Source organism: Mobula hypostoma, chromosome 6, assembly GCF_963921235.1.
Source record: "Mobula hypostoma chromosome 6, sMobHyp1.1, whole genome shotgun sequence".
Taxonomy (NCBI): Eukaryota; Metazoa; Chordata; class Chondrichthyes; order Myliobatiformes; family Myliobatidae; genus Mobula; species Mobula hypostoma.
In genome coordinates, this window is record NC_086102.1 from 48264723 (window position 1) to 48292105 (window position 27383).

At 39.9% G+C, this 27383-nt stretch overlaps 1 protein-coding gene across 1 annotated transcript in view; it reads left to right on the top strand.

Annotated features, from left to right (window-relative positions):
* Positions 1–27383, top strand: part of mao (monoamine oxidase) — a 181332-nt gene that overhangs the window by 101219 nt on the left and 52730 nt on the right. Inside the window, exons 4-7 of the mRNA XM_063050778.1 lie at positions 6504–6608; positions 19240–19331; positions 23314–23455; positions 26269–26418. Coding sequence (XP_062906848.1) covers positions 6504–6608; positions 19240–19331; positions 23314–23455; positions 26269–26418 — 489 coding nt within the window. The remainder of the gene's footprint in view (positions 1–6503; positions 6609–19239; positions 19332–23313; positions 23456–26268; positions 26419–27383) is intronic.

Consider the following 27383-nt stretch of genomic DNA (forward strand, 5'->3'; position numbering starts at 1 on the left):
GATAAACTTAGGAGTCTCTTTAAGAGAGAACATTGTTTTTCTTGAATTATTTAGCAGTTGGCATGGCACGACTTTGATATAGAAATAAAAATATCAAGTGCAATTAATCCCTTGGAATTCACCAAGTAGACTGTTTTGAAGAGTAATCTTAGTAAAACAGATATTGCAATTTGGGCATATGATGTGGAAAGGAATTCTTAGAGTTTAAATTGTATATCAGATATTTTATTGGTGCTAAGGATTCTGACTTTACCATAAACTAAATCCTTTAATTGCTTTCCTAAGTGCATTTGATGGTATTTTTATATAGTAAAATTATTTGCAATTTAGCATTAAGAGTAAATTTGACAAATGCTGTTTTAAAACAAAAATGTGTTACAAAAACTCCCACCGTTCAGGCCTATGCCCTCTTCTCACTGCTGCCATCAGGAAGAAGGTACAGGAGCCTCAGGGCCTGTTCTACCAGGTCCAGAAACGGTTATTACCCCTCAACTATCAGGTTCTTGAAACAAAGGGAGGTAACTTCACTCAACTCACTCACTGAATTGTTCCCACTGAACTGGATTCACTTTTGAAGGACTCATCATCACATGTTCTCTATTGTTTATTTATTATTATTATTTTCTTTTTCTATTTGCACTATTAATTGTTTTTTGGACATTGGTTGTTGTCCGCCCTGTGAGTATGGCGTTTTGTTGATTCTGTTGTGTTTCTTGTATTTGTTGTGGGACCCACAAGAAAATGACTCTCCAGGTTGTGTATGGTGACATATATGTACTTTGGAAAAGATTTGTAGCTCGGGTTGAGAATGCTGTTGTTGAGTGGCTCGCCGAGCTGGCTTGTCAGCTTGCAGATGTTTCGTTCATTCAAAGTTGCACTGATGATGTTGCCTAGCTGGGTAACAAAATGTCTGCAAGCTAACCAGCCAGCTCGGCGAGCTACTCAATAACAACTTTGACAATAAAGTTACTTTGAACTTTGAACTTTGCTTAGTCCTTGAATGTTTCTGTGATGTCCTATCGGTATCGTAGGACTGTGATTTTGTGTTGTCAGACTGCTGCCTATTTTCAACAGAGTCCTGTCTTCGAAGCTCCAGTCAGTGTAGTGTCAGGTGGAAACTGGAACAGAGACGGACTAAGATTGATGTGCAATGATTCTGAAGATGCTGTAGGCCTAATTAAAAGTGAAGTTGGAAATGTGAGCCAGTGTATTTGCATGCTTCCGCGAGTGTGCGTATATATATGTATTCCTGCCAGTCGCAGGGAGGTACAGCAGCACAGTGGAAGAAGGCCCCTTTTGACCCTTCAAGTTTGCGCTGATCATCAAGCCCTGTTATTTGCACTAATCCTCAACCCACTTTATTCTTCCCACATTCCCATTAATTGCCCTGGCATTCTATCACTCAACTCCACGTTACCAGCAATTTACAGTGACCAGTTAATGAAGCAGCATGCACGTCATTGGGATGCAGGAAGAAACTGGGAAGCCACCGTAACTACAGGGGGAAATGCAAACTCCACGTGGATGGCATTAAGGTGACTGGAGGCATGAGGCAGCAGCTCGAGCTGTGCTACAGTGTGCCCTACCCTCTCTCTTTCTTCCAGTCCCATTCTTCTCCTTATTTTGTAAAATTGATTAACATCGGAATCTGTTGTTCACCATAATAGTATGTGACAATTGATAGGCTTCTACTCTATGCATCAAGGAACTTCCTGTCAACAAGTCTATTGATTACATCTTGATTAGCGTGCTGTGAGTCTGAAAAACATGTCTTTGCATGCAGGGATGTCAGTAGTGAGATTAGCAGTACAAACAGAATGCTAATGATTTCCGCTGGCTTCCATGCTGGATGTTTCTAATCAAAAACAAGCTCCAGCTTCATTTGATGACTTTCACTCACTTGCAGCACTGATTCTATGGTGCCCCCTGGTGTCCCTGCTGACTTTATTTAGTTATCTTAAAGTTCAAAGTTCAAACTAAATTTATTATCAAAGTATATAAATGTCTCCATGTATACAGCCCAGAAATTTATTTTATTAAGAGCATACTCAATAAATTCGATTTAAAAAAAAAACTACTATTTATAGTTTGGAGCTTTTTGAATGATCCAACGCTTTGCTGTCTGTGAGAAAGTTCCGGGAAGCGAGCACATATTCGGGTGGGCTCGATGTGAAGAAACTTCGAGATGGGGCAAGAGTCGACGATCGACTCCACTTCACCGGTTAAAGCGTCCATTATTTGCTGATTGAAGAGTCAAGGAAGATTGAGACGTTGAGGCAAATGTGGAAAACCAGGGAGAGTTCAGCGCCAATTGCCTTCCTTTTGATTGCTGCAGGTAAGGAGAACATGAGCAGCCTATCTCTGTGTGGCTCACTGTGGTAGGCAGGTAGGCCTCTCCACCTTGTGTGGTCCCCCTCTCTTTCAATGAATGTCAGTGATATCGTAGGAGGATATCATGGTTCTACATTTATGGACTCTGGACATTTTCAATCTTATGGTTTTTATATTCTGTTTTTTTTAATCGACTGTTCCTGTTCCAGTTTGTTGTGCGAGAGCAGAGTGTTTGTGGGTTGGTGCTTGTTGTGTTCTTTCAAGAGTCATTGTAAATGAGTCCATTGGTTGTGGGAAATTTTCAGTGACGTGGCAAGTGAGCTTTTCCCCTTTGTTCAAGTGCCTCATAGCTGAGGGGTAATAACTGTTCTTGAACCTGCTGGTGTGAATCTTCCAGCTCCTGTACCCCCTTCCTGATGACAGCAACAAGAAGAAAGCATGTCCTGGGTGATGGGAGACCCTGATGATGGATGCTGTTTCCCTGCGGCAATGTTTCGTGTGGGTGTGCTCAATGGTGGAGCAGGCTTTACCCGTGATTGTCTGGGCTGTATCCAATACTACTTGTAGGATTTTCAGTTCAAGGATTTGGTCATGTATGGGTTCTATTCATGACGACTGTCCATAAACTGAATTTTCTGTAAGTCAGTGTACAGTGTACAGCCAGATTTGGGAACAGCTTTTTTTCCAACTGTGATAAGACTGCTGAACGGATCCTGGCCCAGATCTGGGCCGTACCCTCCAAATATCCGGACCTGCCTCTCGTTTTTTTTTGCACTACCTTACTTCCGATTTTTCTATTTTCTATTTATGCTTTATAATTTAAATTTTTAATATTTGCTAATTTTAACTATGTTTAATATCTTTAATATTTAATATTTGTAATCCAGGGGGTGTGAAGCGCAGAATCAAATATCGCTGTGATGATTGTACGTTCTAGTACCAATTGTTTGGTGACAATAAAGTATGAAGTATTTCCTCTAAAATTGTAATGGGCACTAATTCACAAGGAGTGGATCATAAGAGTTGTTAGACAGTGAACTGTAACAAAGTCAAAGTAAATTTATTAATAAAGTATGTACAGTAAATCTTAGCATGCACTGCCTTGAGATTCATGTTCTTGCAGGCATTTACAGAATAATAAAGAAATACAATAGAATTTATGAAAAGCTGTGTCTAAATAAAGACTGACAATGTGCAAAAGAAGATAATTTATGCAAATAAAAAAAATAATAATTCTATGATTTGTAGAGCCCTTGCAAGTATGTTTAGAACAAGTTCAGAGTTATGGTGAGTGAAGTTATCCGCGCTGTTTCAGAAGGCTGATGGTTGTATGGTAATAACTGTTCCTGAACCAGCAGGTGTGGGACCTAAGGCTTCTGCACCATCTACATTATGGCAGTAGTGAGAAGGGAGTATGGCCTAGGTTCCCTGATGGACGCTGCTTTCTAGCGTCAGTGCTCCATGTAAATGCGCTCCGTGGGTGGAGGGCTTCGTCTGTGATGGACTGGACTGCATCCACCGCTTTCCGTAGCCTATTCTATTCCTGGCCATTGGTGTTTCCACAGCAGGCCATGATACAACTAGTTAGGATGCTCTCCACTGTTCAAAGTTCAAAGACATTTATTATCAAAATTTGTATTCCTTGAGATTTATCTTCTTGCTGGCAGCCACAAAGAAACATAAAAGAATCCATGAAAAACCCCACAGAAGAATAAAATGACGGAGTGCCCAATTTGTGTAAAAGGAACAAATTGTGCAAACTATAAAATCAGTAAACCAATAATACACAGTACATGAACCACAGAGTCCCCGAAAGTGAGTCCACAGCCACGGAGCCCGTTCAGGGTTGAGCCGAGTGAAGAGGGGTCCACGAGCCTGATAGCTCCAGTCCACGGCTGCAGAGTCAGTTCTGCTCTGAGGCGAGTGAAGAGAGTCCAGGAGCCCAATGGCTACAGGGCAACAACTACTCCTGAACATGGTGGCGTGGACCCGATACTCCTGCACCTCCCAGCCGAAGGTAGCAGCGAGCAGAGAGGCAGACCAGGCCGGCTCAGGTGGGGGATTTCTGGCTGACATGGAGAAGTGAGCTGAACACTAGTTCGTCCTCTGCCCTTGGCCTTGGCACCTCAATCTTTTTAATCTGGCTTGACGCTTAAACTGGTGAATCACTGGTTCATTTTTTGCTCTCAGGTCCGGGTCCCGATGCTTCTATCCAGCCTAAGGTCTGCTCAGAAATGGCCATCCCAGCGACTGCATTCTTGAGAGTCCAATTCGCCAAATCCACGGCAGACTGCAAAATTGCCAGATTATTCAGATGGTTCTAAAGCACAACTCCTAAAAAGAAATTACTGCATCCATGGAAGTTTGTCCAAGTTTTTGGTAGCATGCTGAACTTACGCAAACTTCTAAGGAACGAGGAGTGCTGCTGTGCCTTCATTGTGATGGTACTTGTGTGCAGGACAGATCCCCGGACGTGTTAGTGCCAAGGAACTTAAAGTTACTGACTCTTTCCACCTCCACTGCCCCAATGAGGACTGGCTCATGGACCTCTGGCTTCCTCCTCCTCTGGTCAATGATCAGCTCTTTGGTTTTGTTGATGTTGAGCGACAGGTTGTTGTTGTAGCACCGTTCAACCAGGTTTTCAGTCTCCATCCTATATGTTCATGTTTGAATGTCCTAAATGTTGGTTTGGATGTCTCCCTGGATGAGTAAGGGGGTTGCTAGTCAACAACAAAACCATTTGCATTTTAATAAGATAAAGTATGCGTTTATGAGAGGTGACTCAGGGTTTAAAATCTTACCAGAAGGAGAGTTTGGAGAAGACATTGATTATTTCTCTGGGTAATCTTTGCATTGTTTCCTGATGAACAGGTTTAAGTACCTGAGAGCAAAGTCTGTGGAAATTTGCATAAAGTTGGATTTTCGTTAAGTCAGGTCTTCTGTAACCCGAATACTCCTTTAGGATATGAAAATCAGCAAACTGGAATGATCTACAGATCCCTCAGATACCAACCTCCTGCCAAGCCAGAACCATGTGATCTGTCAGGAGGTGAAAAAAAACAGCGCTCCCTCCACAACTGTTCCTGCACGCTTACCCCCTTCCCAATCACCCCACCCATGCCAGTGTGAAAATCTACATACTACCTGATTAACGACTCCAAAGAATCAAACCAGTCAGGAGACGACCTTGATCCTGGTTAACGTTTCTCCAACACCTATCCCTTACAAGATGATTACCATCTAAAGTCGCGTATTTCTTTAGCTCTTGCTAGGAGCAATTGAACAATCAATATCACAGCACCTTGATGAGCACTACATCTGCAACTTGGACATGTTCCTGCATCTTGCTACTTAATTGAATTCTACAGTATGATTCTAAACTTTGATAAAGAATAATTTAAACTGTATGCTGTCATGTATGCAATTCCATCTTCTACAGATGGATTCAATAAAGTGGAACACACATTATATTCTGCAGGGAACGGCTCCCAGTATGAAAGCTTTCTTTAAAAGAATGTTGATTGGGTCTTGGTGAGCACGGGTCAGTACATTTAGTTCTTGATGATTTTGACTTAAACCATGACTCATTGTGGTCACTGGAAACTGGGAAGTGGCGTGAGTTGGGAGACTTGTCATTCACTTCCTCATAACTTGAATGAAGTGTTAATTTTGGAGCAGAACCTGTGCTGCGTTATTGTTTCAATTGGAGTCTTTTCACATTGAAGGATTGTAATGCTTCCTCTGACTTCACCTGGAATGCCAGTGAATTATTTGATATTTATGCAAATAACAAATTGAATTCACTTAAGAATCTTGGCCTTAATATTTTAACTCATTTGTATCTTAATTGATTAGGTTGTGTTTCCAGCTCCAAAAGCCAAGGAGAACTGATTGTTGCAACATACATCAAAGTTGCTGGTGAACGCAGCAGGCCAAGCAGCATCTATAGGAAGAGGCGTAGTCGACGTTTCAGGCCGAGACCCTTCGTCAGGACTGCTTCCTTCAGTTAGTCCTGACGAAGGGTCTCGGCCTGAAACGTCGACTGCGCCTCTTCCTATAGATGCTGCTTGGCCTGCTGCGTTCACCAGCAACTTTGATGTATGTTGCTTGAATTTCCAGCATCTGCAGAATTCCTGTTGAGAACTGATTGTTTATTTCTTTTGTTGTTTCAGGGAAAATCCTATCCTTTCACGGGTCCATTCCCACCTATGTGGAATCCATTTTCCTACATGGATTACAACAATCTTTGGAGAACCCTGGATAACATGGGGAAGGAGGTAAAGAGTAATTTTTAAATAATATATTTAACAGAAATTATAGGGTTGTTCTTAGAATGATGCCAGTGATGTAACATTTTAAGTACAAGAAGTAGTAATGTTTGGAGGTTGAGGGGGCTTGGTGTGATTTCAAGTTTGGAACCTGAGATGAAGTGTAATTGTTTTGGAGAGGAGTGATGAGTGCATCTTTATTGTCTCAGCTGCCTGACAATTCCTCTTCCTACCTCCAGTTTGCCATGGGTAAGTGCATAGGCTGAGCTTGTTGCTCTCCTTCCCCGGAGTGATCAGATGAGATGCTGCCAGGGGCTTCAGAGAGCAGCAATGAGTACCTAGCTGGAGGGAGAGAATGTGACACTCTACCCTTTCTCCACTCGAGCCACCTCACTTCAGAAACCTACTTGCTGAAAACTTCAGTGCTCATGGGACATCTCTTCCTACCCACAGGGTACTTCTTTTTTAAGCTGCAATGCTTCAAAGCTGTCTTTTCTAGACTTTCCTCTTGACTGTAAGAGTCTAGCTATTGAGTTCTGCTTCTGGAAATAAGTCAGGGTTGATGTGCAGAATTATCGCTCTGCTGTATGCCCATACTGTAGAGGAAACCTTCAGCTTCTTGGAATAAGGATATATTGATGCAATTGCAGCTTGAGGATGGGGACCTCTGCAGTGAGACAGTGGGGAGATCCTCCTGGATGCAACCTCTGCCCAATCTTGATGCTTGCCCATCTGCTCCACTTTGCCCTGCTGAGCTGACACACAGTAAGTGGAGCCATTTCTGTACCAGAGCAGACCTCAAATGTTCAATCCTGAGGCTCTAACACCTTGAATGTCCTGTCAGCTACTTTCCAGCTAACTGCGCATCTTAAATAGCTAGAAATGTTTTAAACGCTTCTGATAAACATAATTCAAAAATTGTTCAAATAGATGTAACTAATTAAATAATAACATTTAAAACACCTCAACACCATATCAAGTCTTCAGATCTATAAAGTGTAAAAGAGAGGTGAGAGTGAATATTGGACCACTGGAAAACAATGGTGGAGAGATAGTAATGGGGGACAACGAAATGGTGGACGAACTGAGTAAGTATTTTGCATTCAGTCTTCTCTGTGGAAGAGACTAGCAGTATGGTGGAAGTTCCAGGTGTCAGGGGTCATGAAGTGTGTGAAGTTACCATAACTAGAGAGAAGATTCTTGGGGAAACTGAACGGTCTGAAGGTAGATGAGTCACCTGGACCAGATGGTCTACACCCCAGGGTTCTGAAAGAGGTGGCTGAAGAGGTCATGGAGGTATTAGCAATGATCTTTCAAGAATCACTAAGTTCTGGGATGGTTCTGGAAGACTGGAAAATTGCAAATGTCACTCCACTTTTTATGAAAGGAGAGAGGCAGAAAAAGGGGAATTATAGAACAGTTAGTTTGACCTCAATGGCTGGGAAGATGTTAGAGTCAATTATTAGGGATGTGGTCTCAGGGTACTTGGAGGCACATGTTTTCCTCAAGGGAAAATCTTGCCTGACAAATCTGTTGGAATTCCTTGAAGAAGTAACAAGCAGGATAGACAAAAGAGAATCCGTTGATGTTGTGTACTTGGATTTTCAGAAAGCCTTTGACAAGGAGCTACACGGGAGGCTACTTAACAAGCTATGAGCCCAAGGTATTACAGGAAAGATTCTAGCATAGATAAAGCAGTGGCTGATTGGCAGGAGGCAAAAAGTGGGAATAAAGGGGGCCTTTTCTGACTGGATGCCAGTTACTAGTGGTGTTCCACAGGGGGATGTGTTGTGACTGACTTTTTTAATGTTATATATCAATGATTTGTATGATGGAATTGATGGCTTTGTTACAAAGTTTGCGGACAATATGAAGATAGGTAGAGGGGCAGGTAGTTTCTATAGAAGGGCTTAGACGAATAGGCGAATGTGCAAAAAAATGGAAGATAGAATACAGTGTTGGCAAGAGTATGGTCATACACTTTGGAAGAAGAAATGAAAGGGTTGACTATTTTCTAAATGGAGAGAAAATGCAAAAAAAAAGAGGTGCAAAGGGACCTGGGAGTTCTTGTGCAGAATTCCCTAAAGGTTAGTTTGCAGCCTGTGGTGAGGAAGGTAAATGCAATGTTAGCATTCATTTCAGGAGGACTAGAATATAAAAACAAGGATGTAAAGTTTTATAAAGTACTGATGAGGCCTCACTTGGAGTTTTGTGAGGAGGTTTGGGCCCATATCTTAGATAGGATGTGTTGAAACTGAGGAGGGTTCAAAAGAGGTTCATGAAGATTATTCTAGAATTGAATGGCCTGTCTTATGAAGAGAGTCTGATGGTTCTGGGCCCATATTCACTGGAATTCAGAAGAATGAAGAATAATCTCATTGAAACCTATCGAATGGTAAAAGGCCTTTATAAACTGGATGTGGAGAGGATGTTTCCTATGGTGCGAGAGACTAAGACCAGAGGACACAGGCTCAGAGTAGAGGGGTGTCTTTTTAGAATGGAGGTGAGGAGGAATCTCCACCATACTTGCGTCTGTAGAAGTTTGTGGAAGTCATTGGTGACACAACAAATCTGCTCAAACTAATGAAGTAGAGATGCTTATGTACCACCTTTGTGTTTGCCCAGGATAGATTGTTTGAGACGTTGATACCCAGGAACTTGAAGCTGCTCTGCCTTTCCACTGCGAACCCTTCAGCGAGGGCTGGTGTGATTTCTCCCAACTTCCCTTCCTGAAGTCCACAATCAATTTCTTAGTCTTGCTCCTCATTGCCATCTGAAACTCTGCCAACAACAGTGGTGTCACTGTTGAACTTATAGATACCGCTTGGGCTGTGCCTGGCCGCGCAGTCCTGAATGTGTAGGCAGAGTAGAGCAGTGAGCTGCACCAACGTTGTTTGTCAGTGAGGAGGAGATGTTATTAGTAATCCACACTGACTGTGGTCTCCCAATAAAGAAGTCAAAGATGCACTTAAAGAGGGAGGTGTAGAGTTATTAATGAAATACTTTAAATACATCTGGTCAGTAGTACTATAAATTAGACTTGATGGTTGTCATGTATGTGGTCTCAAAAAGGCCAATTTCTAAGTTGTATGACCATAGTATTATCATAGACTGGTGAATTGTATTATGTTAATTATACTTTGATTCTGGGAGATTGGGGAAGGTGGAGGAAGAAGAATTAGTATTTGTTCACCATATTAAAGATTCTAGGAGAGCCTTGCTGGCCGCCGATGGGTAACATCTTTTTGAACTTGCTCCTACCTTACCTATCTTTTTGTTTCCTACCAGTTTTTTGAAACCTTATTATAAATCTCAATATTGCTCTATTATGTCTATGAGAAAGACTAAAGCCTCTGCAAAGGAAAAAAGATGATTCTCCAACCACTTTGGAATCAAATGAAGATTTTCTTAAAGAGTAAAGAACAGAACCTTCTGAGGAATTTCAACAGCTTAATGTCCGGTTGGACACTATTCAACAAACTCTAATCGAACATGATAAGCAAATTAAGGAGAATAAAGAAACTTTGTCAATACTGGAAGTGGACTTAGAAGACATGAGTAAGCTCTGCAAAAAATTATCATCATCTAATGAAAAATTAACGAAGAAGATTACCAAGCTGGAAAACAAGCAGAAGGAACAATCTATGTATTCTGGGTCTTGAAGAATCAGTTGAAGGTGCCCACCCCACGCAGTTCTTTACAAGCTTTCTGAAGCAGCTATTTCCTGATTTATTGCCACCTGTGCCTAAGTTGGACTGCGCCCACCGGTTACTGGCCCCGAAGCCAAAGTCAGGAGAGCGACCTAGGTTGGTTATCTTGTGTTTTTATTAATTTCATACTAAAGAGCTTTTAATCCGTCATACCTGTCAAGTAGGAATGATCGATTACAACAGGAAAATGATCAGATTCGTGGAAGGTTATACACTGGAGGTTATAGCTGAACGTGCCAAATATGAAGAGGTTATTTGCTGCTTTATAACAAAGGGTTTAAGCCCTCCCTTTGCTTCCCTGCACGTCTTTCAGAAGAATCGTTCAGAAAAATGGTGTGCAGTAATGGCTGGGATCAGTTGAACATGCACAGAAGTTTTTGAAAGCAGAAGATTAATTGCGTTATATCTCTTACAAGAGCAATTATCTTTTTAATGTTGGATAGAATAAGGTTTTAATAAACTTATGTTTTGACCATTTATATCTTTGCTTTTTGATATTTTTGATATTTTTATTACTTTTTTTGAGGTTTTTCTATGTATATATTTTTCAAAATTGTTAAAGTGAATCCTCTTATGTTTTGGATTTCTGATCTAAGTTTATTTTGTCTGTTTTCTCTTGGTAGGAACATAATAATCTTGAATGATTGGAGTTTTGCCAGCAGGATTTCTTTGGGAGGGTTGTCTGTAGGGTTTAGCATGCCATCTGTTCTTTGGCCAGTTTTTTGGCTTTGGGAGGAGGAGGGGAGTGGGATTTCTTTTTTCTCTGGAAGCTGGGTTAGATTACCATCCAAATTTTCTGTTTGAATACCTTATTTTATGGTTCATTCTCTGGTTCGAAGGATTTATGGTCAGATCTTTTAACTCTTCACTTAATTAGTATTTAAAATGGATTGAAATATTAATTTACTTAGTTTTAATGTGAAATGGTTAAATCATCCTGTGAAATGGAATAAGATTTTTGCTTATATTAAAAAGTTAAGGCTCCCATTATTTTTCTACAAGAAACGCATGCATGTAGTTGTGACAATGCATGCCTTTTTAATCAGTGGAGTGGTTTACAATTTCATTTTTCATTCAGAGCAAAATCTCAAGGAGTCTCAATTTTTATAGACAATACAATTTCTTTTGTTCAACATATAGTTGTCTCTGACCCTAATGGGCGATTTGTCATAGTGTCAGGGAAACTAGATAATAAGTTAATTGTATTTGCTAATGTGTACACCCCCAATGTGGATGACCCAGGATTTTTTTGAGCATTTCTTTTCATTCCTCCCAGATTTGAGCCTTTATTCTTTAGTGATGGGAGGAGATTTTAATTGTTGTCTAGACCTAGTATTAGATCATTCTTGTCCTAAATCAGCCACTCCAAATAAATCAGCTTTATTTATTCAATCCTTTCTAATGAAATGTGATATTCTTGATGTCTGGTGTTTTTTTTCACCCGGCAGAAAGGGAGTATTCATTCTTCTCTCATGTCCATCATTCCTATACCAGGATTGATTATCTGAACTATACGAAAGACATATTGAAATTAAAACTAAATATGATCTTATAATGTATCCAATTGAAAGCTAACTTTTAAAAGATAGAAGCCAATTCTATATACATGGAGAAAAAACTGGTAAACTATTGGCTTATCAATAGAAGACCTTTATAGCTAAACAGTAAATTAAAGAAATTCGCAAAACCAGTGGTGATTTGACAACTGACCATTTTGAAATACATGACACTTAGAGAACTTTATTCTAAACTGTATAGTTTTGATTTTGTTAAAGATAATACTGCAATGAATAATTTTTTAGACCAATTAAATATTCCTGGACTTTCAGTTGATAATCGAAAGCAGTTAGATCAACCTATTTCTCAGGAGGAAATCACTGAGGCTATACGTTCATTGAATTCTGGGAAATCTCCAGGATTCTCTGGAGAATTTTATAAGGCTTTTTCTTCATTGCTTATATCTCATTTATGTTCTACCCTTACTGATTCCTTCAAGATGGATAGGTTGCCACAGTCTTTTTATGAAGCTTCCATTTCGCTTATTCTTAAAAAGTATAAGAATCCCACTGAATGCCCTTCATATAGACCAATCTCTTTACTCAATGTTGATGCTAAGATCCTATCTAAAGTTTTGGCCCGTAGACTCGAGAATATTATACCTTCTATAATATCTGATGATCAGACAGGATTTATTAAAAATCAATATCCCATTTTAATATACAGCAATTATTAAATGTTATGCATTCTCCATCCAAGGAAATATCAGAAAGTGTGATTTCTCTGGATGCACAGAAGGCTTTTGACAGAGTTGAATGGAATTACCTATTTAAATCTCAAGAAAAATTTAATTTTGGGCCCAATTTTATTCTTTGGATTAAATTACTTCACTTATCTCCCTGCACTCGGGTCCTTACTAACTTTCAGAATTCTAAACTAATTAAACTCCAAATTGGAACCAGACAAGGATGTCCGTGAGCCCTTTGCTTTTTGATTTGGTATTAGAACCTTTAGCAATTTCCTTTTGAGAGTCTAAAGATATCACCAGTATCTTAAGGAAAGGTACTATTCATAAAGTTTCACTTTATGCTGATGACCTATTGCTTTTTATATCTAATGTTACAACTTCTTTACCATGTATGTTTCTTTTACTGACTAATTTTGGTCAGCTGTCAGGATATGAATTGAATTCACATAAAAATGAATTGTTTCCTGATGAAGGGTCTCGGCCTGAAACATCGACTGTACCTCTTCCTAGAGATGTTGCCTGGCCTGCTGCGTTCACCAGCAACTTTTATGTGTGTTTCCTTTAAATAGTTTGATACCATCCGATTTTAACCTTCCTTTTAAAATTGTAAGAAAACAATTTACATATTTGGGTGTAACAATCACTAAAAATTATAAAGACCTAGTCAAAGAAAATTTTCTAACCTTAATGAATTATGTGAAAAAGACACTTTCTAATTAGTTGCCTCTCTCTTTATCGTTGATTGGTCGAATTAATTCTATTAAAATGAATATTTTACCTACATTTATATACCTTTTTCAAGCCGTACCTGTTTTTATTCCTAAGTCTTTTTTTGATTCTTTAGATTTGATTCTTCCTTCCTATATATGGAAGAACAGAAAACCCCGATTAAATGAAGCCCACCTTCAAAAAATTAAAAAGAATGGAGGCCTTGCTCTACCCAATTTTAGGTTATATTATTGGGCAATTAACATACGAAATCTCATGTTCTGCTTATATTATATCAATCGTGAGGATTGTCCAATATGGGTCTTTTTGGAAGCCAACTCTATTACGAAATTTTCTATTATTTCTCTTTTCGGATCCTCTCTTCCTTTATCTTTAAAAAATTAATTGACAGTTTGGTGGTTAAACACACTTTGAGAATCTGGCTACAGTTTAGAAAACATTTCTGTTTATTGAGATTTTCTCTTTCTAGCCCTATTTTTTTCTAATTTTTTTTAAACCATCTATGACCGATCTGTTTTTAGAGAATGGGATAGATTAGGCATTAAATAATTTCAGGATCTGCTTGTTGGAGGGAATCTCTTCTTTTGAGCAGCTCTCAGTGAAATATAACTTATCAAATACCCACTTTTTTTGATATCTACAGATTAGAGATTTTTTAAGATCTAAACTACATACATTTCCTTCCAGCCTGGAAAAGAACATAATGGATGTAATTTTTAATTTGAAACCTTTTGATAATGGCTCAATATCTTATATTTATGGTCTGTTGTTGGGACTGAGAATGGCTCCTTCAGACAAAATTTAAAAAGATTGGGAAAAGGATTTACAGACTTCATTATCTGATGAGACCTGGATGGCTATTTTCAAAATGGTTAATTCTTCATCATTATGTGCTCGTCATTCCCTCCTACAATTTAAAGTAGTACATAGGGCTCATATATCTGAAGACAAGCTCTGTTTTTTTGCAGATATATCTCCTTATTGTGACAGATATAATAATGGAGAGGCTTCATTAACTCATATGCTTTGGTCATGTTCGAGCCTTGAAAAATATTGGAAAGATGTATTCCAAACTTTTTCCGTACTTTTTAAAGATAATTTTAAGCCCAATCCTTTGACTGCCTTATTTGGTATTGTTGAGGAAAGAGCTATAATTTTGGAGCCTTCTCATTTGCGGGTACTGGCTTTTATTTCTCTTACGGCTAGGAGGGCGACCTTGCTTAAATGGAAGGAGGTTGCCCCCCCCCACACACATGCTCAATGGTTATGCAATGTTATGTCATGTTTAAATTTAGAGAAGATTCGTTGTTTGATTTCTGTTTCTAATCAAGATTTTCAAATGCTATGGAGACCCTTTTTGAAGTATTTTGAAACTCTTTGAATTGTTATTGTTATTAAAATATAGATCTGGGCTATTATTATTAAACACAGTGTGGTAAGGTACTCTTTGTTTTTTTTTTACCAACCAGCTTTGTCTTGTTAGTGGGTGTAGATTTTTTAATAATATAATTAACCATATTATTGCATTTCATAATTCAATTTATTTTATTTGATTGATCATGAATATGGGTTACCATGATTGTATCAGTGTGATTTGTATATAGTGCATTTTGTGCTACCTTATTTTGATGTATAATTAAGTATCCTTATGAATTCTGTATTTATGTATATGAAATTTAATAAAAATATTGGAAAAGGAAAGAAAGATTCCAAAGTATTCCTATTTCCAATAAAAAGGGAAACTGTCAGGTCAGGGTTGCACTTAATGCATTAAAGTTACTCCGAGGATTTGACCAGTCAGTCTCAGACATACTGTGTGCTTTGTAAGAGTGAATATGGGTAATTTGGGCTCCCATTCCAAGCAAACTGGAGGCCAAGGAGTCTCTTGTCATGTTGGATTTTGTCATTTCCTTTTCTCCATTATCCCTTTCCCTACCACCTTCAACCCAGCTCATTGCCTTCGCAGGCTTTGGTCCTTCTCTGGGCCGGACATTCAATGGGCCACAGCGGCATCTTTCAGGAGCTAATAGCTCATCGAATACATCTTTGTTCCCTCTTGACCTAAGCACTACTGAGGCTGGAGATGCTCTGTTAACCATTCATGAGATGATGTACTTTAGAAATACGCAGAGCCATTTGAAGGTGGCTCTTCAAGATTATAATGTTGTTAAAAGAAACCTCATAGGATTTTTTTTTCCAACACATTAACTTTTTTTAATCATTCATGAGTCCTGTGCACTTTCGGAAAGGCCAACATTTAATGCCTCTCCCTAACTACCTTCAGAAGGTACAATCCAGAAGGTATATTTCAGTAGATGTAAGGCACAATCTTGAACTATTGTAGTCCATCTAAAAGTTATCAAATAGGGAGTTGCAGGATTTTGACAATAAAGAATTTGACAAGTCAGAATGGTTTGCAGCTCCGGTTAATTCTCAGGTGGTAATGTTTCCATGTACTGGCAGCTTGTATCTTTGTTAAATGTGGTGAGTTTGGGAGCTGCTGCTGCTGAAGGAGTCTTGGTGAACATTTTGTATATGGTACATGCTACTGCCATGGTAGTGAAGTTGTTCTTCATAAATTTCTGTTTTTGATCATCCAGTATTCATATCTAATCCTGGATAACACGTAATAGGATTTATTTAAAGGAATTGAAGAGGGTCAGGGGAGAATTACCACAATAGTACTAGAAATAAGGGATTTAACAAATATGGAGGGATTGGGAGAGCAGAGACAGTTGTGAGCTGTTTCGAGATATTCAACATTCTTCTTTCCTTTGTATAACTGTAGATGTTGAATATTGATTTCTCCTTCTGGTAAACAAATTCTCCACCCCTCTCTATTCCCCACACTGACCTTTCACCTTCGTCTTACCTGCCTACTACTTCCCCCCACCACCACCCCAGGTCCCCTCCTCTTTCCCTACCGTTCACTCTCCTCTCCTATCCGATTCCTTTTTCTCCAACACTTGACCTTTCCCACCCACCCAGCTTCACCTATCACCTTCCAGCAAGCCTCTTTCCCCTTCATGCCACCTTTTTATTCTGGTATCTTCCCCCTTCCATCTCAGTCCTGAAGATAGGTCTCAGCCCAAAACATCGACAGATTACTCTTTTCCATAGCTACTGCCTGGCCTGCTGAGTTCCTCCAGCATTTTGTGTGTGTTGCTTTGGATCCCCAGCATCTGCAGGCTTTCTCATGTTTGTAGCAATGATTGTAGTTATTTAGCCCAAGCAACCATTCAGGAGTAGAGGAGCTGCAAGCTTCATACTTATAGCACAGAAACTGTGTATGTTCATGGAGACGCCCTGCAATTTTCCATTTGTACATTGATTATTTGCTTCTTCCATTGTTCAGTCAGAGTTATACTACCCCAGCAAAAATAATGTTCAAGAATATGGTATCTTAATGGAGTAGGAGTAGAAGGGGAAGCTGTTCTCAGTGGCAGGAAGCTTGATATCGAGAATAGTAGACAGGGCTTAAGAAAATTAGCTGTAGATCCAAGGAGAAGATGATAATTTATTGTAAAGCAAGTTGCATGATGTGAAATGTGCTTTGAGAATGGACTGTAGAAGCGGATTCAACAGTCGATTTAAAAAGTTAATTGGGTGTAAAATGAAAAGAAATGTCTTCCCATATGTGGTAAAATAAGTGTGATCAATCAGGCACCTCTTTCACAAGTGCAGTCTGTAGAATGGCTTCCATCTGTGCTATAAAGTTCAACAAGTTTTTATCTTTGTTATCTTAAAGGGCTTTATGATCATATTTGTTTTAAATAAGTTAATGATTTTAACTTGTTCAGTGCTGTTGTAATACTTAACTATTGTTGATTACTGTTGCCCAAATCTTTGAGCCTGACCACAAACTTGTACATTTTTATTAATAAGCAGCATTGCCATTACTTTTTCAAATAACACTTGGGTGGTCTTGCTTTATAACTTGTATGTTGATCATAACTTGAACTGTTGTGACAACAGAGCACTGTGGTTATGCTATACTTTTCCTGGATCCATGACATACGAGCAGAATTAGGCCATTCAGCCCATCAAATCTGCTCCGCCATTTCATTATAGCGGATCCCAGATCCCACTTAATCCCATATCCTTTGATGCCCTGGCCAATCAGGAAACAATCAACTTCCACCTTAAATATATACACAGACTTGGCCTCCACTGCAGTCTGTGGCAGAGCACTCCACAAATTTATGACTCGCTGGCTGAAAAAAAAGTTCCTTTGACCTCTGTTCTAAAGAGTTGCCCCTCAATTTTTGAGTCTGTGCTCTCTAATTCTGGATACCCCCACCAAAGCAGTATCTATTGATAGAGATATTTATTTGAATTGGCTCTTAGATGTAGAGTTATAACAACATGAGCAGAAAGTGGAGCAGAAAGTGGAAGGATATAAAGACAGAGATCAGAGCAATGGCAAAAGAGATAAAGAGCATGGGAAAGAGTGGACGTGAATGGACCTGGGATGAGGATCAGGAAGTGGGAATGGACAACTAGAAATCAAAGTTGGGTAGAAGTGAAGCTGGAAAGTAGATTATGGAGCCAGATAAATAAGCCAGGGAATGCAAAATACATGAAGGAACTGAAAGAGGACAAAGCATGAAAAAAAACATGTGCTATGCACTCAATGTACTGCTTCAGCAAAACAACAAATGTCATGTCATATTGCCAGTGATAATAAGTCTGATTCTGAAACTTTGTAGACTGTTATATTTGAAGAAAATGGACACTTAGGGACAGAACATATTTAAACTATATTTGAATTAAACTCACAAAGATGGCTCCTGTTATGTATTGTAACTCCGGAAACTAATCCAAAGAAAAACTCGGGAGAGCCAGTCGTAACTTGTTTACGTTTAGTTTCATCCTTCCTTCAGTGAGGTGTGTACTTATGACGTGGTGGTGTAATGATATATGCCATTCACGTACTTTTACATATAACCTGTAATGAATTAGGTAAACAACAAAGAATGCTTATTCAAATGATATATTTACAATATTACTGAATTGTTAAATACACAACAGTTCCACCAAGGTGTAGTATTTGAAACAAGAAAATTAGAGGAAGAACGAAGTTTAGGAGTCACAGAGGACAAAGGAGAGGTTGAAACATCCGAAGAACAGTTTCATTGAAGCAAAGACACTCATAACAGAACATAAGATAATTAGTGTGAGGGTCCCTGTTGTGCTCAGTCTGTGAGAGAGGAAATGAAGACAATTAATAATAGCTCAGACTGTAAGGACAGAAACGAGACCAATTAAAAGAAACATATAATGTATTACTAAAATCATAAGGGAGAAGCTAACAGGAAATACTTCAATACCATGTAAAATCAAAGAGGAAAAAAAGTCTGGAAAAAGACTGCAGTCGAAGTGAAAGAGTAAGTAGAGAAGAGAACTTGACACAACAGAGGGAAAGAGACTGCTCTGGCATCACTTGGAGGGCAAGTCCTAGGGTTAAGTTTCTGTGACTTTGAGGCATTATGGTGTTGTACTGGATATAGGTGATTTAATGCAGTAATCACGAGTGTACAAAGACCTATAGTGGAGCTGGGAGACAGACCTGAGAGAAAATTGGCATTATTAGACATTGTGAGGAGGTGGAAATGGAGGTTGGACAATCTGGAAAGTGAGTTGTTTGGATGAGAATGGTTGGCACAGAGTTTAAGGATTGTCACTTTACAGAATGTGAGGAGATGGGGGGAAATTGCTCCTTGAGGTGGATAAAAGTATGGGAAGGGAGCAACAGCAGATCTAAGAAATAATTGAGAAAGTGGTGAATAAAGCATAGTCTAGATGTTGCATGCAGGCAAGTAACAAAACAACACTCTTTCTCCTAACCCAGATCTAATGCTTTATCCCCAATAGTGAAGAACTTCAATTCAGTGCATGATCACAATGCAATGAGTAATAATGTTGGTGTAAAGTTTAATTAAGTCTGTCTTCCCAGATTCCAGTCGAGGCACCCTGGAAAGCACCCCAGGCGGAACAGTGGGACAAAATAACAATGCAACAGTTGATCGATAAACTTTGCTGGACTAAGTAAGTTATCCCAAATTATTCTTTAATTGCTTGTTTGCTTAGCATCAGTGGGTTGGAATCATATTCATGTTCCAGAGAGTAGCTGGGTGGTCACTAGCTCCTTCTATGTGTTTGCCTAACAGCTAAAGCTGTGAACCGATGGCCTAGTCTCATGTATTTTCCCCAGGATCCCTCTGCTTGCTGCAAATTAGATTGAGAATTAAATGCTACAAAGGGCTGTATTATCTCATGCGGCTCAATGACACCACAGTGCTTAACCCTATCACTGTGCTTAACTGGCTCACGCTGTTTTACTAGCTCACAAAGCTAGAGCTCTTCTGAAAATCTAATGTGAATTTCCTGCTTCATTATCTGATGACCAAATCAGTTTCAGAGTTAGCTTAAAATCACTTCCTTTTACAGGTTTCGGCTTTTTACAGATTGCTGAGAGTACAGATTGCTGAGAGTACCATCAGCACAGTTGCTTTTTTATAGTTTCATTTTAATCATTAGTGAAGGTGGGAAAAATTGTGAAGTCTGGGGAGTGTGTATGCTTATTGAAGCTGTGTTATCACTGATGTGGGAGGGACGTGGATGTGGAAAGGATCAAGTCGAAGCAGTATCTTATTCAAGAGGACACAGGGAGGTGGAAGGTTTTCTGGAGAAAGGATTTATAAAGGTGGGAGAATCGCAGATTTGAAAATGAGCACTCAGAATTTATTTTTTTGCATGAATGCTGTACACTGACGCTTGCATTCACAATATTCGATCCTAAGATACTGGGTCCAAACTATGAAGAGAGACTGAGTTGGCAAGACATGTATTTAGAGAGACAATGACATTGAAATATACAAAATTCTTAAAAGATTTCATGAGGTAGAAATGGGAAGATGTTTCCTCTGAATTGGGTGGTTACAATCTCAAAATAAGGAGTAGAATATAAAGGACAAGACTCAGCAAAAATTTCTCAATTCAGAGAAATGGAGGCATAGTCACTGACTTCATGTGAAACTGTGATTGTTTGATTTCTGTGTATTTGAGGAATCGTGGGATATGGTGGTAGGGTAAGAAAATAATTTTGAGATAAATTATTTTATCAGGTGTCGGGGTAAGTTTTTTACACATAGAGTGGTGAGTGCTGGAATGGGCTGCTGGCAACAGTGGTGGTGGTGGATACAATAGGGTCTTTTAAGAGACTCCTGGACAGGTACGTGGAGCTCAGAAAAATAGAGGGTTATGGGTAACCCTAGGTAATTTCTAAGGTAAGGACATGTTCGGCACAGCTTTGTGGGCCAAAGGGCCTGTATTGTGCTGTAGGTGTCCTATGTTTCTAAATGATCAGCCAAGATTTTGTGGAAAGGCGAAGTAGGCGCAGTCCATTTGGCCTGCTCTTGCTCCCATTTCTGATGTTTTATTGGTATCAAAAGGAAAGTGCTGAGGAAGCAGATAATACAGTACATATATATTAAAAAAGTTTTGACCATTTTGGGATCTATGAATGTGAAATTAGCAAGTACAGTGGGGGTAATTTTTCCTTTGTTTTTGCCATGGGATGAGCTATTAATTGATGGTTCTGGACTCCCGTATAGGGCAGTCTGCGTAAGCACAGATGGATGTTTGTAGTGATCTGGTGGTTTCATGGTTACTGCTCCTGAGGCTAGATTACTTTTTAAAGTTAGAGGTTTATTAGTATTTCATCGAATTTGAGTTTCTGTTGTGCCATGGTGGAATTCAGAGTATATCTCTGGATTAAGCATCTGGAACTCAGTAAGATAATCAGCACTTTGCGATACTCTTGATCTGGAAGTGATAATGTAATGCATAGGGTGGGATGGGGTGGGGCTGAGTTTGGGCAGGAAATGGATCATGCTGGGCAGATGCAAGTAGTCTGCCTTGGTGGTAGTTCGGGTGAGGAGTATGAAGCTGTGATTAAAATCAAACACAGATGGTCTGGCTCGGAGAGTAGCCTGGAGCCAAGGTAAAACTTCTGCTGTACCTAGCCACGTGTATCATCTGATGCTCTGCACGCAAGAGATTAACACACTCCTAAATTACTTTTGCAACTGTGTTTGTCATGAATGGTGCACACATTTAATGTTGAACCTTCAATCTCCCAGAAATAGAGTCCATGTATGTGAAGGCAAAGTACTGGTACTGTAATTCCTGAGTGCTTGACTTTGTGCAGGTATTGAAGTGGGTAGCTCAGTGCAGGAAGTGTTAGCTTTGCCAAACTGCAGAAAGTAAGCACTGCTGTTCCATTGATAATTGGCTTAAATCAGAGCAGTATCAGGTGCATTTCCAAGTCTCTTGTGGAAATCTGACTCAGGTTCAAGTTTAATTGCCATTCAGCCATACACATGTATACAGCTAAACAAAACAGCATTCCTCTGGGGTCATGATACAGAACACACAGTACATATAGTTTGGTAAAGCTAGCACATACAGGCACAAAAAATAATGTTAGCATGGCTTGAAGATTGATAGTACTTGGGATGGTGTCCTGGAGCCACGTTTCTGTAAGAACAAGTACGCAGCAGTTTTCATCATGTGCTGGTTCAGCAGATGAAGGCAAATCAGCTTGTCTCCCACTGGGTCAGCTGTAGGCTATCCAGCTTGCCTTCCGTGGAGCGAACACTGGAGAGCAGCACCAACACGAGGGGTCAGGGGTCGGCCCCACCCCAGCATGCCTCCGTTCTCTCCCACACAGTGTTCAGTTTCTTCCCCCCACCCCTGCCCCCACAGATGGCTGTAACAGACAATGCTGCAGCAGGAGGGCCAGGTCTGTGCAAGAACCGAGGCCAGGCAATGACTCTGCTGTTAGCCCTGCTAATGAACCAGAATTGCAGTATTTTATATTTTGCAATCTCCAACCATTTCTTGTGATCACAAAATAAATGTTTATGATACACATTTACACTGAGAGGCCATTGCAACCGAGCACATTGCCATCTTACTGGACTCTTGACTTTTCAGCAAGGTTTTTGTTTTCACTGTTATCGTTGGTAGAGAACTCCCTCAAATGACATTAACATAAAGTAATGTTTCGAAACTTCATCTGCAGTGAGATCTACATCCTCCCCAGTGACCTTAAACAGACACAGAATTATAAAGCTTTGCTGAACATTTTTTTGTTTGAATTACAATCTTGCATGTGTATCTTGACGGTTGGAGATCAGCATCTCAGTCACAGTTTTTAGCCTTAGGATCATTCCTGTTTCAGCCGCTGGTGACGTCCGAAACATTTTGATGTTCGCCATTGTATTAGGGAGGTTGTTCAAACTCTCACTGAACGTGAGAAGACTCCACAAGAGCAGGTATTGTCCTGTATCCCAGGCCTCTCCAGAGTACAGGCATTCAAAGGCAATACTGACGTTTTCACAAAGAGCTTCCTGGTAACTTCCTGGCTGTAACCCCAAAGGTCAGGGCGGCTTGGCACACAAATCATTGCTTCTTGGGGCATTGTTCTTCTCAATGTCCCCCTCTGGCTACCATCTTCCTCCCCCACCTATCCACCCCCTTGTTTTCTGCAGCATTCATTCACCCATAGCTATGCACCCATGAGGCTGGAATAGATACATGTGTAAGGCTAAATGCAGATTGCAGCAAGAGCTTGCAACAGACCTACAGTGCGAGCTTCAGCAATGTTACACAGGGATACCTAACAGGTTCGGTGAACTTAAATATTGAACTTCCTGATCTTCATGTAACTTTCACAAGCAGCATCAGGATGGCTCACAATGTTGTCTTAATGCCATTAATGAGCAGTATTGCAATTTATAACCCATAATCCAATCATATTAGTAGTTACGAAACAAACTTTGCCCGTCAGAATCTCTATTGCATCTATTAGGCCCTTTAACATCTTGAATACTTTGTTGGTGTGAACTTTTAAAATTGGTGTAGTTTATTTAATCAATTAATTGAGGAAACGCACTTCAAGAAATTTGTTCTTTTGTTTGGAGCTTCTGATGAATTTGCATTCCTCTTTAATTTTAATTTTCAGGGTTGCCAAGCACTTTGCTACACTCTTTGTGAACGTGAATGTCACCTCTGAACCACATGAAGTCTCTGCTCTCTGGTTCCTGTGGTATGTCAAACAGTGCGGTGGGACAACACGTATATTTTCAACAACCAATGGGGGGCAGGTGAGCAAGCATTTTAAATGCTGCATTTCCTACTTATTCTGGCGCAGACAGTGAAACCCTTCTGAATAAACAAGACTTAAAATTAGTGCAACACACACAAAATGCTGGAGGAACTCAGCAAGCCGGGCAGCATCTATGGGGAAAAAAAAGTACAGTCAACATTTTGGGCTGAAACCCTTCGGCAGGACTGGAGAAGAAAAGCTGAGGAGTAGATTTCAAAGGTGGGGGGAAGGGAGAGAGAAAAACACCAGGTGATAGGTGAAACCTGGAGAGGGAGGGATGAAATAAAGAGCTAAGAAGTTGATTGATGAATGAGACAGAGGCCATGAAAGAAAGAATGGGGGGGGGGAGGAGGAGCACCAGAGGGAGGTGATGACTGGGCAAGGAGATAAGGTGACAGAGGGAAAAGGGGGTGGGAAATGGTGAAGGAGAGGTGGGGGGGGGGTCATTACTGAAAGTTTGAGAAATCGATGTTCATGCCATTAGGTTGGAGGCTACCCAAACGGAATGTAAGGTGTTGTTCCTCCAACCCAAGTGTGGCCTTATCACGACAGTGGAGGAGGCCATGGACAGACATATCGTAATGTGAATGGGAAGTGTAATTAAAATAGGAGATCATTTTAATAGCGGAATATCAAGTACAAAATATTTCTCACAGTGCCTTCCCAGAAACCCAAAATATAATTACTTAAATTTCTCTATATGACTAGCAACCATATTTAAAAATTGTTTCTTTCGGTATTTGGATTGTAGTTGCTTTTCAACAAAACATTTATTTAGATTTGTTTATAATTTCCACCTGATACTCTTTAATTTTTTTTATAACTTTAGTTATAAAAGTGCAGGTCCTGTTTGACAAACTTACTATTGTTCTTTGAGGACATAATGAGTGCAGCGGATAGAGGGGAACAGGTGGATGTTGTATACTTGGATTTCCAGAAGGTGTTCGATAAGGTGCCGCACAAGAGACTTATAAATAAGATACGGATGCATGGAGTCAGAGGAAGTGTATTGGCATGGATAGTGGATTGGTTAACCAATAGAAGGCAGAGAGTTGGTATAAATGGGTGTTTCTCCGGTTGGCAGTCAGTGGTGAGGGGGTGCCACAGGGGTCGGTGCTGGGCCCGCAGCTGTTTACCATTTGCATTGATGATTTGGAAGAAGGAACTGAGTGTAGTGTAGCAAAATTTGCTGATACCACTAAACTGAGTGGAAAAGCAAATTGTACAGAGGATGTGGAGAGTCTGCAGAGGGATATAGATAGGTTAAGTGAGTGGGCCAAGGTCTGGCAGATGGAATACAATGTTGGTAAATGCGAGATCATCCATCTTGGAAGGAATAATAAAAGAGCAGATTATTATTTAAATGGTGAAAGATTGCAGCCTGCTGTTGTGCAGAGGGACTTGGGAGTTCTAGTTCATGAATCGCAAAAAGTTGGCTTGCAGGTACAACAAGTTATTAAGAAGGCAAATGAATTGTTGGCCTTCATTGCTAGAGGGATTGAATTCAAGAGCAGGGAGGTCATGCTGCAACTATACAGGGTACTGGTGAGGCTGCACCTGGAGTACTGTGTGCAGTTCTCGTCTCCATACTTGAAGAAGAATATACTGACTTTGGAGGCAGTGCAGAGGAGGTTCACCAGGTTGATTCCAGGGACGAAGGGGTTAACCTATGAAGAGAGATTGAGTTGCCTGGAACTATACTCTCTGGAGTTCAGAGGAATGAGAGGGGATTTTATAGAAACATACAAAGGGATAGATAAGATAGAAGTAGGAAAGTTGTTTCCATTGGTAGGTGAGACTAGAACTAGGGGACATTGCCTCAAGATTCAGGGGAGAAGATTTAGGACGGAGATGAGGAGAAACTGTTTTTCCCAGAGATGGGTGAATTTGTGGAATTCTCTGCCCAGGGAAGCAGTTGAGGCTTCCTCACTAAACATATTTAAGAAACAGTAAGATAGGTTTTTACATAGTAAGGGAATTAAGGGTTATGGGGAAAAGGCAGGTAGATGGGGCTGAGTTTACAGACAGATCAGCCATGATCTTATTGAATGGCAGGGCAGGCTCGATGGGCCGGATGGCCTACTCCTGCTCCTATTTCTTATGTTCTTGTGTAGTTTTCTGTGCCCCTGGACTGAAATTCTTCTGGCTGTGGCATCTCACTTTCCTGTTGTTCCAAGTGAAATCAACCCAGTGTCCTGATACCTTTTCCTTAAACACTCTATTTTTATTCATGATTTACTTTTCGTACAAATTGAATCCATATAGTGCTTAAAATGTCACGCTGCCCAATCCCATTTCTAGCCACACTGTTGAATAGTTAGTGTGGACTTGGTGAGCTGAAGTGCTTGTATCCATCCTCTATATCTTTGACTCCATGACTCTAGACTTGTGGCATTGCCTGAGGTCTGCTTGCTGCTCGTGCACCACCCACTTCAGGGAATGGCGGGCAATGAGGCCGCCACCTCAATTGGATTCACAGGATTATGCAAGTTTTGTGCAATCGTGGAGATTGTGCATCAGACAAAATCCAACTCATTATCTCTTAACTTTTATCCCTGATATTAAAAGCTTGGCTATTGTTTTTTGTTTTGTGACCTTACTTTGCCCACATTGAACGATGGTTCCTAGGTAGCATTGTTATTAACATTTCAAAATTGCTTAATTATGATGCCCAGAAATTATAAAATACAAATGCTGGACTTGCTGGACATGTTTTTTAAGCTTTAGAAGTCTTCACCGAGTAAGCCATTGTTAATGAGCTGTTTAGAAGATTTACAGCATACTTCACAATAGTCTATTTTACATTATTAGGAGCGAAAATTTGTTGGTGGATCTGGACAGATCTGTGAAAGATTAATGAACTGCCTTGGAGACTCTGTAAAGCTGGAGAAGCCTGTGATCCAGATTAATCAAACGCAAGACAAAGTGGTTGTGGAGACTCTTGATCATGACTTATTTGAGGTAAAGAAAATAGTTCTTTCAACTGATACTGTCATGTGAAAAACTTTAGGGCCAAGCGTAAGGAATAGTGAGAATAGTGTTACTGTGTATCTGCAGAAAGCCAGTCAAGTGAAAGCCACGTGATTCTTTTCCCCAGTCGAAGAGATGTTGCCTAAATCTTGGGTATAAATGCAATTGCACTGGTGCTTGGGGAATGCTTCTTGATAAGCAGGAAAACTCTTCTAACTTTTATTCTAACTAAATTTGGGCACAGCATCAGATATCTGTATGAGGTACAGGTGCTGAAACTTGCTGCAATCCCTATCTCACCAACTAGGGTGTGAAAGCCATCCTTAAATAATTTAAAAACATGACAGCCATTTCAGTAATGATGGCATTACGACTGAACACCAATTTCCTTTCCTGCAATTTGTGGCATTTTCATTGGGGTCATTATTATGGGAGTGGAAATTACATCTTTTATCAAAAAGACTTTCATTGATATGATCTTCTTCTATGAAGTACTTATGAACTGTTAATTTCCCACATAATCTGTGTATTATTCAATTGATGCAAATTCTTTGTCGGACTCTGAGGTAGATAAATGTGACATTTGCAAGGCAGCACGGTTATCGTCTGTTGTAGCCTGAAGAATCTTATTTATGCCTTGCTATGATTGCAAACTCACTAAATTTCTCAGCATCAGCAAAGTATGCATCATCCATGGAACTAATGCATGTGCTTTGTTGCTATTATAATGAATGGTCACTGAGAGTTGAAGGAAGTGGTCTGTACTGCTGCCAGAAGATAACTCCAGATGTGTATGACAGATGTTCTGCTGGTTTATTTGGGTGATGTGCACTTATTTTGGGAGGTGAGATATAAGCTACCCAGCCTTTTGTAGTTATTGTACTCACACCGCTACTTTAGTTAAACATCTTTTCAACTGTGATTTTATTTCCCTGAGACTTTGGTGGGGGTGTCAC